At 36.8% G+C, this 16457-nt stretch overlaps 1 protein-coding gene across 2 annotated transcripts in view; it reads right to left on the minus strand.

Moving 5' to 3' along the window:
- The window catches only part of CATSPERB (cation channel sperm associated auxiliary subunit beta), a 158632-nt gene extending 143977 nt beyond the window's left edge, over positions 1–14655 (minus strand). For both annotated transcript variants that reach the window (XM_054448695.2, XM_054448693.2), the window contains exons 1-5: positions 14513–14655; positions 11983–12061; positions 7756–7844; positions 5727–5867; positions 2097–2157 (exon numbers count right to left, since the gene is read on the minus strand). In XM_054448695.2, the coding sequence (XP_054304670.1) occupies positions 2097–2157; positions 5727–5867; positions 7756–7844; positions 11983–12061 (370 nt within the window). In that variant the 5' untranslated portion in view covers positions 14513–14655. The remainder of the gene's footprint in view (positions 1–2096; positions 2158–5726; positions 5868–7755; positions 7845–11982; positions 12062–14512) is intronic.
- Positions 14656–16457: the final 1802 nt, after the last annotated feature.

The raw sequence follows: 16457 nt of genomic DNA on the forward strand, positions 1-16457 counted from the left end.
TTATTTTAAAATGAAAAGAAAAGGAGCAAATTATGTAGTGTAAAACAAGGAAGGGCTGTTTACTTTCAACAATTACATGTAGTTCACACTTCAAACTGCTTTCACCACCTAGTCATCTCTAAATTTCCATACAACTCTATGGGCCTCTGTTAAATCATCTGAAAATGAAGATAATCATAGTATCTACCCCATAGTTGGGAATAAATGAACTAACATAGAGTGTTTAGAGCAGTGCTGACATATAATAAGAATTCAATAAATGCTGCCTGCCTGCTATTTCTACTGCCACTACAATGACTATTCTACTACCTTTGTTGTTGATGTTGCCTAACCTACTTTTCCCAAGATCTTACATACACTCAAATATATTCCCAAGATTTTACATATACTCATAATACTCATATTCATGCCATAGCAGTAAATAAAGTATGATTAAAGAGGAAAAAGTGAATGAATAAATATGATCTCCTTACCTCTGAACATTTTTCCCCTGATTTTTAGCATATTACTATCTACATAAACCATCCCCTTCTATTACAGTACTAGCACAAAGATATTTCTTTTTACTCAGTCCAGGGAGTTGTATCAGGAGAGAAAGAGCTAATTTGGTCTTTTTCTAAAATCCTTAAGTTCTCGTATCATCTTTGTTCCTGTCTGGGTGACTTTAGAATCAATGCTTTTCTAAAATTAAAGTTTGTAAATAAAGAGTAGAAGTAAAAATAACATGTGATCTTCACTTCTTCGATGGTCAAATGAATGTCAATATTATGCTAAGCTTCTGGAATAACATTCCATCATTATATTAATAAGAGTTAGGCTACATCAAAAATAAGAGTACAGTTTTCAAGATAAATTCCTTTAAAAATCACAGATAGCTCCAATAAGAAAATTAATTTGAAAAAAAGTTGAATAAAGGGTAAAGATAGTGATACAATCTATGCCAGATGTTACGGCACTGGGGCATCTATTGCAGACTTTTATCTTTGACACTTTTTTTTATCTATAGAATCTTTTCTATCATCTCTAACTTACCCTCACCTTGCCTTGCCTTCATTCTATAGAACACAGTTTGGAATGTCCTTTACTCCAATACCAAGAGGGGTTGGTCTCTATGGTTCCCCCATCCTACTCTCCCAATCCATATTTGCTTGGTGCACAGGTGGATGCTGGATCAACAATGGGTCAACTGAAGATACTGTCCTGGGAATTTGGAATTGGGTTGACCCATAAGAAAGATATATAAAATTCAACTGTAATGAGGCAACTTTAGAAAGCCTGTCTACAAAAAAAGAAAAATAAATATAGATTTACAGAAAATACAGATAAGACAGACAAACAGGGTGAAAGTATTCCCTCAGTTCTTGATGGTTTTCCATTTCTTTTTTTTTATTTTATTTTAGATGGTTTTCCATTTCTTATTTCTACTTCCTTCCTATAAGATGGTGCATTTTTGTCTTTGGGTTCCATGACTAAAATAAATTTCTTCTTTTTCCTTAAGTGAAGTCAAGTTGGTTTTGTTTAATGCACCTATCATATTAAAACAACAAATCTTCCACCATTTTTAACCTCTGTGAATGTGTCTCATGCCTAGAGATCTACTAGGTCAGTTCACTAGATCAATACTCACAGTTTCTGGAATTTGACTTTTCTCCTCTTTTCATCTAGGTATATACAGTAGCATATGACACTACACTGCCACAAAATACTTAATAGATTCCATAATAAAATAACACATCATATTTATAGCTTATAACATATTAAAATTAATTATTCATCTTCAGTAAAATAAATTAGTACCCATATTAATACTACAATTTCCAAGTTCTAAGAAATGAGTTTATTTTAAATAAAGGATAATATAAATGTTGTGTATGTCAAAACAATCTACCTATAATAGGACTGTCAGGTAAAATACAGTATCCCAGTTAAATTTAAAATTCAGATAAACTACAGATAATTTTTAGTAAGTATGTCCCAAATACCACATGGGGGATTTACATGACATAAATCATTTTTAAGATAATACATTCTTTTCGTTCTTTTTATTTGATAAATCCAGACACAGGGGTAAAAGAATTAATTCAGATCACTCTTACCTGTGCTTTGTGTGATATTTTCTCTAGGAATATCAACCAACCACAAAACCCGATCACTGAACTTGAACAAAGAAGACATCAGAAAACAATGTTTTACAACATGAATAACAACACATCACATTCTACGCTATCTTTTTAAAAGAGAATTAAACAAAAACATCCAATGCATATACCTTTTACCTAGAAATTTCACTGTTAGGAATTTTTCCTACATTATGCTCACATATGTGTGAAATAAAATGTATTCAAGAATAATTTTGCATCATTGTAATGGCTGAACATTGGAAATAATGAAAATATTCATCATTCGTGTATAATATAGCCACATAGTGGAACTCTGTACGGCCAAGCTTAGGTAGCACAAAGTTGAAGTATTTACTGGCATGACATGTCAGAGACAGAGCTTGAGGTTGACAGAGCATTTGGTATATTAAAAGGAAAATTCCAGGAATAAGGAAACTGCAAGAATGGTAATCTATGAGATTTAAACATAAACTGGGACCAAATTCTTGGGCAATAAAGGTGCAAAGGACACCCCCAGAAGACCAGTTCATAAAAACTAGCAGTGCAAGCTAAAAGAATTCAGTAGCGATTTCAGCTGCCAAAACCACAGGTAAGATCTTAGAGACCTGTGGTACAATTCTTCTTTTGAAGAAATAATGGCTGGAAACATTCCAAATTTGCTAAACTTACAATTCAAGAAGCCCAGGGAACCTTACTTGGGTAAATCCAAAGAGAAAAATCTTAAAAGCATCCAGAGAAAAATAACATATTACATACAGGAGACAATCATAAAATTAACAGCTGACTTCTTATTCAGAAGCAAAGGTGTCAGATGACATTAGAATAAAATATTCAAAATGCTGAAATAAAGTGAAGTCAACCAGAAATTTTATATTTGACAAAACTATGCTTCAAAATTTCAGTTGACCACTAAAAACCTGTTAGATCTTACAAACAAGTTTAGCAAGGCTGCAGGATACTAGATCAACATATAAAAATCAATTATTATATTTCTATGTACTTGCAGTGAACAATCTGAAAATGAGATTAAGAAAGCAATTCCCTTTACAACATAAAAAAGAATAAAATATTAGAAATAAATTTAACAAAAGTATAAAACTTATACTCTGAAAACAAAACATTGTTGAAAGAAATTAAAGATCTAAATAAATAGAGAGACATCCATGTTCATAGATTGAAAGACTTAATATTAGTAAAATGGCAATACTACCCAAATGTATCTACAGATTCAATACAGTCCTTATCAGAATCCCAGATGGCTACTTTGTAGAAATTGGCAAGCTTATCCTAAAATTCATATGGTAACTCAGACTAGCAAAAATAATCTTGAAAAAGAAGAACAAAGTTAGAAGATTCATGCTTCCTGATTTCAAACTGTACTACAAAGCAACAATATCAAGACAATATGATATTAGCATAAAGATAGACATGTGGATCAATGCAATAAAATTGAGAATCCAGAAATAAACTGTCCCATTTATGGTCAACTTATTTTCAACAAAAGTGCCAAAACGATTCAATAGAAGAATAATAGTCTTTTCTACAAGTCATGCTAGGATGGCTGGATATCCACATGCAAAAGAATGAGTAAGGACCCTCATCCCACATCAAATACAAAAATAAACTCAAAATGGATCCAAGATCTAAATGTAAAAGGTAAACTATCAACCTCCTAGAAGAAAACATGTGGGGTAAAATTTCATAATCTTGAGTCAGGCAATGGTTTTCTACACACGACACCAAAAGCACAAGCAACAAGAGAAAAAATAGATACAGCCGACTTTATTAAGAAAAACTTTTGTGTATCAAAGGACACTACAAAGAAAGTGAAAAGACAATGCATAGAACGAGAGAAAATATTTGCAAATCATATGTCTGATAAGAGACTTATATCTAGAATCTATACAGAACTTTTACAAATCAAAAAGACAAATACCCCAACTAAAAATGGGCAAATAATTTGAATAGATATTTCTCCAAAGAACATATTCAAGGGACTAATAAGTACATGAAAAGATACTCAACATCATTAGTCATTAGGGAAATTAAAATCAAAATGATAATGAGATAGCACTTTATACCTACTAGGATGGTTATTTTAAAAAAGACAAATAAAGGCCGGGCATGATGGCTCATGCCTGTAATCCCAGCACTTTGGGAGGCCGAGGCTGGCAGATCACAAGGTCAGGAGATCGAGACCATCCTGGCTAACAAGGTGAAACCCTGTTCTCTACTAAAAATACAAAAAATTAGCCAGGTGTGGTGGCGGATGCCTGTAGTCCCAGCTACTCCGGAGGCTGAGGCAGGAGAATGGCATGAACCCGGGAGGCGGAGCTTGCAGTGAGCCAAGATCGCACCACTGCACTCCAGCCTGGGTGACAGAGCGAGACTCCGTCTAAAAAAAAAAAGACAAGCAAAACCAAGCCTTGGTAAGGATATGGAGAAACGGGAACCCTAACCCAGGTATGGTGGTATGTACTTGTAGTCCTGGCTACTCAGGAGGCTGAGGCAGAACTTCTGGGCACTTTAGCCCAGGAGTTCAAATCCTGCCTGGGCAACACAGCAAGACTCTGTCTCTAAACAAAAAAGAAAGAAAGAAAAGAAATTGGAATTCTAACAAGCTGCTAGTGAGAATGTAAAATAGTACAACCACTTTAGAAAACAGTCTGGCATTTCCTCAAAAGGTCAAACATGGAGTTATCATATGATCCAACATTTCCATCCCTGGCCAGGTAGCTAAGAAAAATGAAAACATATTTCCACACAAAAATTTTCACACAAATGTTCACAGCAGCATTATTCATAAGAGCCAAAAAGTGGGAATAGCCCAAAGGTTCATCAACTGATAAATGGATAAACAAAATGTGGTATTTATACAATGCGATATTATTTGACCATATTATGCTAACTGAAAGAAGCCAGCCATGAACACTACATATATATGCTTCATTTACATAAAATGTTCAAAGTTAGAAAATCTAAAGAAACAGAAAGATTAGTGGTTGTCTAGGGCTGGGGAGTGGAGGCGGGATTGGGAGTGACTGCTAATAGTTATAGACTGTCACTTTCATCACTTTTGGAGTGACTAAAGTATTCTGGAATTAGTAGTGATGGTTGCACAACTCTATGAATATACTAAAAACCATTTAAGTGCACACTTTAAATGAGTGAACTGTATGGAATTATATCATCATAAAGTTGTTGCCAAAAAAGAGGTGAAATAAAGACATTTTTAGGAGGAAAAAAACCCCAGAGAATTATTTGCCAGCAGTTCTGCACTGTAAGAAATGCTAAAAGAAATTGACATCAGATGGCAACTTACATCTACAGGAAAGAATGACATCAGATGGCAACTTACATCTACAGGAAAGAATGAAGGACAGTATAAATAATAAATATGTAGGTAAAAGGTACCAATAAGTATTTCTTCTTCTTTATTTAAAAATATATGACTGTTTAAAGCAAAAAGTGTAACATTATCATTGGGCTTAAAACATACATAGATGTAATATTACTCAGCTACCTATTTTTAAAAAAATACATCCTATAAGGAAGAGTATGCTTCTTGTTAATAATATATCACAGAATAAGATAAAATGTAATTACCAACGTTAAATTAAAGTGGAAGATGCCGTTATATGTACTATTCATGATTCCCAAGCTGGGAGCAAGTCCTCCTGATGTGAACACACTTAGCATTGCTTTTGATGCAATTTCATTTTCAGTTTGGAAGAAACACTGGATTTTCTTTAGGAAAGAGCAAGAAAAAAAAACAACAACTAATAACCACTTGATGCAGACACACAAGTTAGTTAATCTAAAAGTGATTAGTAATTCCAGTCTCTAGTTAGGAAAAAATATATATATTTATAAAAGTATACTTTCAGAACTCAGTAACCTATTATGCTAGCATCATAAAGGTTTCATCTTAATAACAATCTTTTCTATCATAGAAATGGTCATTATTATTACATGTAGTAAACATAGACTCAAAGCAATATGTTATCACAAATAGAAATTCCAATTTTATTAAAATTGTTATTTTGTGTCTAAATAAAAAAGGAAGCAACTATATAAAGCAAAGCCCATTTTACTGCATCTTTACTGGATATTTCCTAGTTTTGAGAAGGCATATGAAAATGCAGCGATCAGAAATGGTGGATTTTCCTGAAAACTAACATGAGACAGATACCAAGAGCTTTATTTCAATTAATTCTCCTAGTACTTAAGATCGCTTTGGGCAAGTTCCCTATCTGAGTTTTAGTTTCCCTAATCTAAAAAATGGGGAAATACATTCATTCCAAAAATATCTACTGAGCCCTTCCTATGAATGGTGCTAGGAATGTAGATGTGAATAAAACAGACAGAACTCTCTGCCCCTGTGGAATTAACATTCTAATGGAGATTGGCAAGTAGACAAACTGGAGGGAGAGATTGGTGGATGGACTGGTAGAGAATGAAGGAAAAGATAGAAAAAATGAAATAAATATAGAATACATTATAAGAATGAGGCAGGGAAGGGAGGTTGAGAGTGCAGGAGTTTGGGAAGGCAGTACAATTTTTCACAGGGTTATCAGCGAAAAAAAACAATAGTACTTTCCTCACAGAAGATTAAATGTATAGATTAAATGCCATAATGAACATTAAACTTTTTTTTAAATGCCTGATACACATAAACACTTTATAAATGTTAGCTATCACTTCTAATACTACTGCTGCTAGAACTACTATACTACAACTATCCAAAAAGTAGGTTATAATTCCCATTTTAGAAGAAGAACTGAGGGTCAGAGAGTTTAGGTAACCTGCCCCAGGACACACAGACCATAAATGGCAAAACCAAGACTGGACCCCAGCTCTGTAAGTCCGTCTTCTTCCAAAGCCCATTCTTTTTCCATAACATATAACAACAAATCAGAAATGCATTTTTGGCTCAGAGAACATACACTTCTCAACAGTTGTATACACAAAGCTTAAATATATATTTAAGCATATCAAGAGGAAATTGTGGCCTAAGTCAAAGCAGGCTTAGGAATAAATGCATTTGTTCTCATGGAGTCTTTTTCTTTGTTTTTATTATATATATGTTTATCATAGATTTTTAGACAATCTGTGCATTTTTTGTTAACATATATTTTTGTTAGTATTTGCTGCATGATCTTGATAGCATGCTTTATTTTACTCCGTTGTGTGTGTTTTTAAAAAGTCTCCCATTATTTGAATAAAAGGATCATGTCATTCCTTACCCAAAATGACAACTTCAATGTGGTACTTGTTATACAAAGGCAAGACAGATTTTCAAGGTCATGTGAGGTAGCTTTCCTTCTCTAATAGGCTACATCTGTCAGACTTCAAAAGGACAAATCAACTCCACTAAAAAGGGGAGGGAGGAGGCATCATTTTAAAAAAGAAAGAATAAAAGCAAAAACACCCAGGATGCTAAGTGAAGTATTTTACCTGCTCCAAGTAGACATACACTAGCAAAGATAGACAAAATTATTATTTATATAGAATTTTTCCTCCCCAAGTCTGAACACAGTAGAGGGTATTTGGAAAGAATACAATGCTATTGGTTTTACACATGAACTTTAAAGGAACGTGAAGGGTTATAACACATGCTATTAGTGGACCTTACCAAGTTTTCTAAGAAAAGATGCAACTTGATTATTTCATTCTCTTGAGGGAACCCTTTGTTAGAACATGCAAAGCGTTTCTCTGTATCATCTAAATAATAAAAAAAAAATACATTAGATCACTGATAGAAGACTGTCCATAAAAAGTACCATGTTTCTAAAACTGACAAAATATTTTTAAGGAATAAGAATTATAATTGCACATTTTAAATTCACTTTAGGTAAAATTCAAATTTTCCACCTTGTTTTTCTTTTTACACATATGCTATAAGGCATGTTTAAAAAGGGAAGGTTTGGCTGAAGCACTAATATAACTCATGCTAGACCATGACACAAAATTTTTAGAGGTAGACAAAAACCAGTTCTTGACACTTCAACGCCTCACCTTGAGGGTATAGAAGGATCCAGAATCGGCAACTGCAGAGAGAATTTGTGTTTTGATAGAGAGGTACTGAATGAAGATGTTAGGAGATGGACCCCTTCTACTTACTTACCTCGTGTCTGAAGCAAGAGGGTCTGATGGGCACACTAAAAAAAGTAACATGTATCCCTGCAGTTTGGGGCGCAAACTCAGACTCCTGCTTAGAAAATCTAGAAGGCAAGAGATGATCTGGTGGAGAGAACAGGATATGGTTTGTTGAGAAAGAGATGGGTATGTTAATGATACAGACAGCAGACAGAAATACTGGGTAGAAGAGGCAAAGGTCCCATCCTCAAGCCTGGAAACCCACAGCCCTAATGAAAACAGGCATTTCTGTTTTCATGCCCAAAAGTTGCCTTTTGGCCCACCATGGCCCCTATCCTACCCATATAAACCCCAGACCCCAGGCCTCAGAGCAGACTAGTAGGTAAGCAAGGAGATGAACAGAAGAGCAAAAGAACAGCAGAGAGAAGAGAAGGAGCATCTAAATGCCAAGAGGAGTTCCGCTGGGGATGGTCGGAGAGGCCAAAATCCAGGGGAAGATCATCTTCCCACACCATCCCCCTTCTAGCTCGCCATCTGTCCTGCTGAGAGCCACCTCAGGCCATTCAATAAAACCCCTGCATTCATCCTTCAAGTCCATGTGCAAACTGATTATTCCTGGATGCCGGACAAGAACCTGGGTACCAAGAAGGCACTGAGCTGGTAAACACTTAAACCGTCCGTGGACAGCAAGGCTAAGAGGTCGCACGGTAACACACACCCACTTGGGCTTCAGGAGTCACAGGCTCCCACCCGTGGATGCTGCCATGGAGCCAGAGCCCAGGTGTGCTCGTCTGGCTCCTGCACCTGCCCATCTGCATGCTCCCCATCCCGTAAGGGGTTTGAGTGCCAGAACAGCCACACCTCTGTATGTCCTGCAAGAGGGGCCAGGGAACTCTTCCGTTTCATTAAGAGTCCTGCACAACCAAAATTTACTGGGGCAAAAGATGGATGAATGCTTCCTGTGGTCCAGATATAGGTCACTGGTGAAAAAGAACTAGCTTAGGGTCATCTAGGCTCCTGTCCTCAAAGGTCTTTCTGAGTGGCAAATGGCTCTCAGCGAAAAGAATTTGAAGGCATAGACAAAGAAATAAGTGACCAGTGGAAATGAAGAAGTTTTTGCCTTTGTTAGAAGAACTGTAGATGAGAGATTCCTGGTAATGTGAGGGAGGGGAAGGAGCTATGAAGGACTCATTCAAGGGCCCAGAGATCAAGAGTCAGCTTTACACATCTGCTGGAACTTGAAAGTGCAAGTGTCAGATGGTCCCCTCAGAACCAGTTAGGGCAGAACTGTGCTATTCCCTCCCACTTCTCCCTCCCTTTCTACAACGCTGGAGCAGGAAGGGTCAAAACCTAAAGTTGATGAGACGATGAAAAGGAATCTAAACACTAAGTGGAGAGAAGGAAAAGTTGACCTTAGCCTTTCTTCCTCGCCTATAGGCTTCCCACCAGCACAGGCCCAGACAGGAAACAGGGAAGAAGCTTCAATTATAAAATAAGAGTTAAATTTGACTTGTACATGGGCTTGGATATTTTAATTACAACAATTACAATGCAAAAGTGTTTTAAAATTTCAAATGCTCAGAGAACTGATTTTTGACTCAAGGGAAACATGTGCAGGTTTGTTACAAAAGTATATTTTGTATGCTAAGTTTTGGAGTACAAATGAATCTGTCTCCCAGGTAGTGATCATAGTGCCCAACAGCTAGTTTCTCAGCCCCTCCCTGATCCATTTCTCCTGTCCCTCATATTCCCCAGAGTTTATTGTTCTAGGAGAACTGTGTGAATCATCCAATTGTAACCAAAAAAATCTTGGTTCTGGCCCAAATATTCATCCAGTGACAGAGGAAGAACCATGACAAAGATTGGATTTAAATAGGAGGCAAAAATAAATTTACAAATATTTCTGGAGGTTATAATGTTAAACAGTTTTCAAAGTACTTTCAACTTACGCAATCACTTTGCCCATACTTGACAATGCTATCAGATCCATTTTTTTAAAGCTATAATTTGATTGTGAAGTCCAAATCACTTCTCTGTTTAAAAATCTTCACTGACACACCCTTACCTCATGAATTAAACTCCTTAAATGGTGAGACACTAAACAGAAGGAAACTAACTCCTTTGAATAACATACTTTGAGCCATTAAAGCTCAAATAGGTTGAGCTGGATTTAGATGTTATTTTATGAAATTCCCACAATACCTTGTGCCACATATATTACTGTCTCCTCTTTAAAGAAGAGGAAATCAAGCTCAAACGTCATATAACTAACAACAGTGGGCCAGACTGGAACCGAGTTGTTTCTCTAAGAGACATCCTCTCTTTATCTCGCTAGACACTCTTTCAACAGTTAAGCCCATTTTTTCAGTCTCCCCTGCAGACAACCTCGTCCATCACCTCTGAAATGCATGGGGTTCTCTCTACTTCCATTTTTTGCCTCAAATTTTAATACATTTTAAGATCCAGTTCAAATAGAAATTGTTTTTGTTTGTTTGATATAGGGTGTTGCTCTGTCACCCAGGCTGGAGTGTAGTGGAGTGATCTTGGCTCACTGCAACTTCTGCCTCCTGGGGCTCAAGTGATCCTCCCACCTCAGCCTCCTGAGTAGCTGGGACTGCAGGTGAGCACCATCACACCTGGCTAAATTTTGTATTTTTTATAGAGAAGAGGTTTTGCCATGTTGCCCAGGCTGGTCTCCAACTCCTGGGCTCAAGGTATCCTCCTGCCTCGGCCTCCCAAAGTGCTGGGATTACAGGTGTGAGCCACTGCACCTGGCCAAAGAGTTTTTTTCTAACACTTGTCTCATTGCAACTAGTTGATTTGTCCTCTGCACTTTGGTATCATTTTGTGAACTATGTACTCATATCAACAGGATCTTCTGGGCTTGGGTGGTAAAAACAGAGGCAGAGATACTGTGGGGAGAGACAGAGAAACAATTTCCAACTTTTCTAACTTTCCCTCCACGGACCCCTTTGCCTAGAAATTCTCAGATTATAGAGTTTGCTAGATTCTGTTATAATAAAACACAGAAAATTACTCTTTTGCAAGCTTCTAAAGGAAAGATGTGCCAGAGAAGTTATACTTTCAACAGTATGTGACTTCTTTAACAAGAATCATGATATAAAGGGAAACCACACAAGTGTAACCACCAATGGAATGCCTGCTCTGACTACAATAAAAATCCTCTGTGGGACAAACGTACAGAAAAAAAATGCCATTTATGAAAATCATTCATTCCCCTATTCACAGTTATACAACCACAACAGTCCCCCTTTTTCTGTGATCTCACTTTCCACAATTTCAGTTACCTGTAGCCAAGCATAGTCCAAAAACATAAAGTGGAAAATTTCAGAAATAAGCAATTTATAAGTTTTACATTGTGCACAGTTCTGAGTAGTGTGATAAAATCTCATGTTATCGGCCAGGTACAGTGGCTCATGCCTGTAATCTCAGCACTTTGGGAGGCTGAGGCAGGTGAATCACGAGGTCAGGAGTTCAAGACCAGCCTGGCCAAGATGGGTGAAACCCCATCTCTACTAAAAATACAAAAATTAGCCAGGCGTGGTGGTGGGCACCTGTAATCCCAGGTACTCGGGATATTAGAAGCCTCTAGACCAGAGTATAATTGACAATATTGGGGAACAAGTGGAAGATAAGATAAAGAAGAAATACTAAAAGAAAATTTTTTTTACTGTAAATAAGGAAGTGACACAAATAAGAACTCCTGAGAAGGAAATAGAGAGTAAGACAGTCTGAAACTTACCTTTATTATATACTATTCCTGATGAAAATTCAAATATGTTCAAAAGCAAAACTGAAACATATATAAGTGGCGATTCCATCTGTTGGAATAAATAAGAATTATTTTCACTCAATTACTCTGAACATATTTTTGAATTCCTTTTGCTATAAACAACTACAAAGTAGTAAAGAAATAATCTCAATATTCCTAATATTTCACACTGTGTGACAAAAGCAGACAACACAACAGTTGACTAAGCTCTAAATTTACTCCCTACTTGGTATTAAAGGTAAATTTATAGGTATAATTATTACAAACTAGAAAAAGAGATGTGGCTCAGGTTTTCCTTCAGTGTAGGTAACTTTTGGAGAGGTGAAATCAGTTACACAGCTATGTAAAACAGAGCCTGAATTGATGAAGATTCTGAGGATGATACAGCTGTAACTTAATCTAATATTTTGATGACATTGCTTTTGGGGAAGACAATTCACATGGTCCTGAGTTTTCCTGAACATTCTCATTGAGTGTGCCAAGAATGCAAGGCCCTGGATGGTGTTCATCTCAGGCTTGTGTTTTGTAGCCACCAGCCTTGAGAGATGAGGTAAGGCACCCCGGACAACAGCAGGCTTGTTTCCATGGTGAATTGCCTAATCTCACTCTACCTCTCCTGTAATGCACTCCACTATGTGTATAAGCATCCGTTATGGGCTCAATTTTCTACCCCCAAAATTATGAAGTTGAAGTCCTAACCACTCGTACCTCAGAAGGCAATCATGTTTGGAGATAGGATTTTTAAAGAGGTGATGAAGTGAAAATGAAGTCATTAGGGTGGGCCCTCATCCAATAGGACTGGTGTCCTCAGAGAAGAGGAAATTTGGACATAGGGAGGGTGAAGTGAAGACACAGAGGGAAGACATTCAGAGGGAAGATGAAGGGAAGACACAGGAAGAAGACAGCCACCTATAAACTCAGGAGAGAGGCATGAACAGATCCTTCCTCATGGCCCTCAGAAGGAATTAACCCTACCGACACCTTGATCTCAGATTTCTAGCCTCCAGACCTGTGAGAAAATAAATTTCTGTTGTTTAAGCCACCCAGTGTATGGCCCTTTGTTATGGCAGCCCTAGCAAACTAACACGGCATCCATGATGAATTTCATCTCTAAGGAACTTGGGGGATAGGGGGTACTGGAGTGAGCAACCTGTGGACACTCTGGCTACTGTTTTTGCTATTAGTAATAAAGTCCTTTGTCTCTGACCTAGGAGTCTTGTGTCTTTTGCCAGCATCCAAGAAAACAGGAACAGACTAATTTGTCAACTCTAAGTGGAATAAAATCTCAGATCTTTGTGCAGTTCCTGACAACTGCTGAGTAAATTAAATGTAACTGGTGTTTTTCCTTCATCAAAACTGACTTGCTTATTAAATACATTTAATTGACAATAGAAAGCTCAAACAGTTTGATTTTTTTGAATTCATTCTTATCACATTAACAGGGGAGAACTGAAGGTTTTTAGTGCATTTTTAAAAATCATCTGAGAAAACAACTTGTTTTCACAAGGTAAGAGGAAACAAATAGTAGATTAAAATTCTGTCGGCATGCTGCAATGCTCAAGAACATTTTTGGTGTAAGAACGAATTTAACATTAAGTGGAGACATTATCACAGTTAAACTCTGAAAATAGTCCCTTTACCAGAGAAATCTTATATCACTTTGCTAAACATTCAAATTAAATGACATAACACCATTATTAGAATCTTTATGCCTCTTCATGGGTCACCTGTGCAAATTTGAGAGAGTTAGTATGAAGCACATGGTGGAAATTCTGGTTTTAATGTCAGCAAGTTTGTTCTGCAAGCTTTCTTAACTGCCATCCTGCAAGCTCAAGAATTTCTGCTACCTACTGGTTTCTTTAACTCTTTGGGGCATAGTTCCAGTCTCATTCTTATTTTCCCTTCAATATTACAACTTTTCCTTATTTGATACTATCTTCTTTCAACTTTCAGCTCATGTTTAGAGTAAAGACATAGACTTCAGCCTAAGATGAAGTCTGTCCATCGAAATATTTGATTTTTAGCAAGCTATTTAACTTCTTGGAGTTCACATTCTATTCAGTAAAATGGGGATAACAGGCACTTCACAGTGTTGTTGTGAGAATTAAATGAAAAATACCTTAAAACATCTAACAGTTATTCTATACAGAATAAGCACTTGACAAAAGTAATACCTCTGAATTCCATATCTCTATACACTGCAGCAACTTCTTTATTCTCATCACACTCCCCTACTGACCTACTTAGCAGTTAAATTACCCCCAGTTATCATTCCTTTGTAATTATTATAAGTTTTACATAATTATTGGATACAAGTCATGTATCTGGGCATTTTCTCTTCTCTGGCACCAAATAAACATTGGGAATTGCCCCACTGAAGGAAGCTATCTCCTCCCCCAGTTGGTTCATTTATAGTTACTCCATTATTATGGAATAGTGATCACACTATAAATTCATACTCTGGCAGGGTCCTTATTTTAATATTTTTTACTGTAATTACCTCTTTAGGAGATGCCCAACTAGTTGTGTTTTTCTTTTTTATATTTTTTCTAAGTTTTCTTCTATATAGACTGAGAAGAAAGACCCAAAGTCAGGAGCCGAGTTTTCCCTGTTGACTGGCTTAGCACTCTAGTCACCTTTGGCAACAGCCAATCAGCAGCTACCAAGTACAGAAGCATGCTTAGAAAATCTAAAGGACAGGCAGTTGGAATTTCCAACTAACTGCCTCTTTCAGAGCACCCCAGGCCATTTTCTTTAAAAACTGATGAGAGGTGGAGTTTCTCCAAACCTTCCATCTTTAATATAACATTCATCTAGGAAGGATCAGAAACCTACATATGATTATCTATAAAATACTTCAATTATCATGTGATCATTGAATGCCTGGGGAAAAACATAAATGCTAAAAGCTCATGCTAACTGCATACAATGAGGTTTAAAAGGAGGCAATCTCTCAAAGAGGAGAAGCTTCATAAATGGGTCTTGAAGGAAGAGTGGGACTTAAAAAAAAATAGAGAGGGCCTTATTGACAGGTAAACAAGACAAGCAAATACACAAAGCACAAAATTAGGAATGAGCTGTGGACTCATGGAAACAGTGAGACTGAATGGCATGCCAGTTTGTCCTCCGTATTCATGTTGTGTGACTGTCCTTGATGTGGTTGTATGTGCTCACTAAGACTGCCTTTGACAGAGTACCGAGTGAGCTGAGCTTGAACCTTTCTGTCTTACCCAGCGCCCTGACTAGTCATGAATGGGCACAGAGGCTGACACATACTTTTTGATAATGATGATAATAAAACGTGTTTTATACTCAGGTTGTCCTTCAGAAGTCCCTTCACATGGCCATGTAAAACATGCTTTACCCTCATATCCTGAAATATGTCTGGTATCTGGGTTTAATCTATTCCTGCAAGAGCCCGCATCAGAAATATATTTCTCTCACCCTTTCTGGTGACCTTGACCTAAAGAAGAACCTGAAACAGTGTGCAAAACACAACAAAATATACCTCCTTATAAAGACTCAGTTCCCAGAAACTTGGAGCTCTCTTTTTTTGTTGCCTGTTTCCCACTAGGGAAGGCAATAAAGCTTTTATGGAAGAAGATGTAGCTTTCAGTTACCATAGCAACACTGCTACACATTAAAAAAAGTCTGAGCAATACTGCAGGTACACATTGAGAGCTCTAAAAAGAATGATGAAGCAGGTGACATTTGCCTTCTTTCTCCCCAGCAACCCCTTAGTTTTCTTTTCCTCATTTGCCCCCACGTTTTGTTTCCTAACTTACAAAAGAGTAAAGGATCTGCTTTCAATCACAGTCACTGATGAATTACACTTTGATGTGAGTACCAAGACTACTCCCATAGTAGGTGATTTATCTGTAACAGTGGAATGAAAGGGGTTCTTCTCCCTGAAAAACAAATTATGCACTGGGCTCCCGTCTAGTCAGGAGGATAGGGGCAAGGCAATAGGCTGATTGAAAGAAGGATGACTTTGACTTTTTTTGTAATTTTTTGCTGGCTATAACAGGGCTTATTATGTGTGAAAAATAAAAACAAGTATAGAGAAATCAATTACCCATAAATCAACAACCAGATATAACCACTGTGGACATCTTGACATTTCTCGAGTCTGTTTCTTCTGCATTTATATGTCCTTCTTTCAGTCATTGTTAGTCTGACCATTTTCTCGTGTAACTCAAGTGTTTTATTTAAGTCTTCGCAGTTGTAGATCTAAAAATAACGGTACCTAATTTACTTAAACATAAAATATTTTGCTATTTCCAGTGTTTTCCTTTTTGAAAAATGTGGTAATGAATAATCCTGAACAAAATTATTTTCCTACATTTAAAAATATTTCCTTAGGATATGAACATGTTTAAGACTCTTGGATGTATATTGACAAATTGCTTTCCAGAAATCCAGCAGTGAAAATTAGATATAATCTG

This window comes from Pongo pygmaeus, chromosome 15, assembly GCF_028885625.2.
Source record: "Pongo pygmaeus isolate AG05252 chromosome 15, NHGRI_mPonPyg2-v2.0_pri, whole genome shotgun sequence".
Taxonomy (NCBI): domain Eukaryota; kingdom Metazoa; phylum Chordata; class Mammalia; order Primates; family Hominidae; genus Pongo; species Pongo pygmaeus.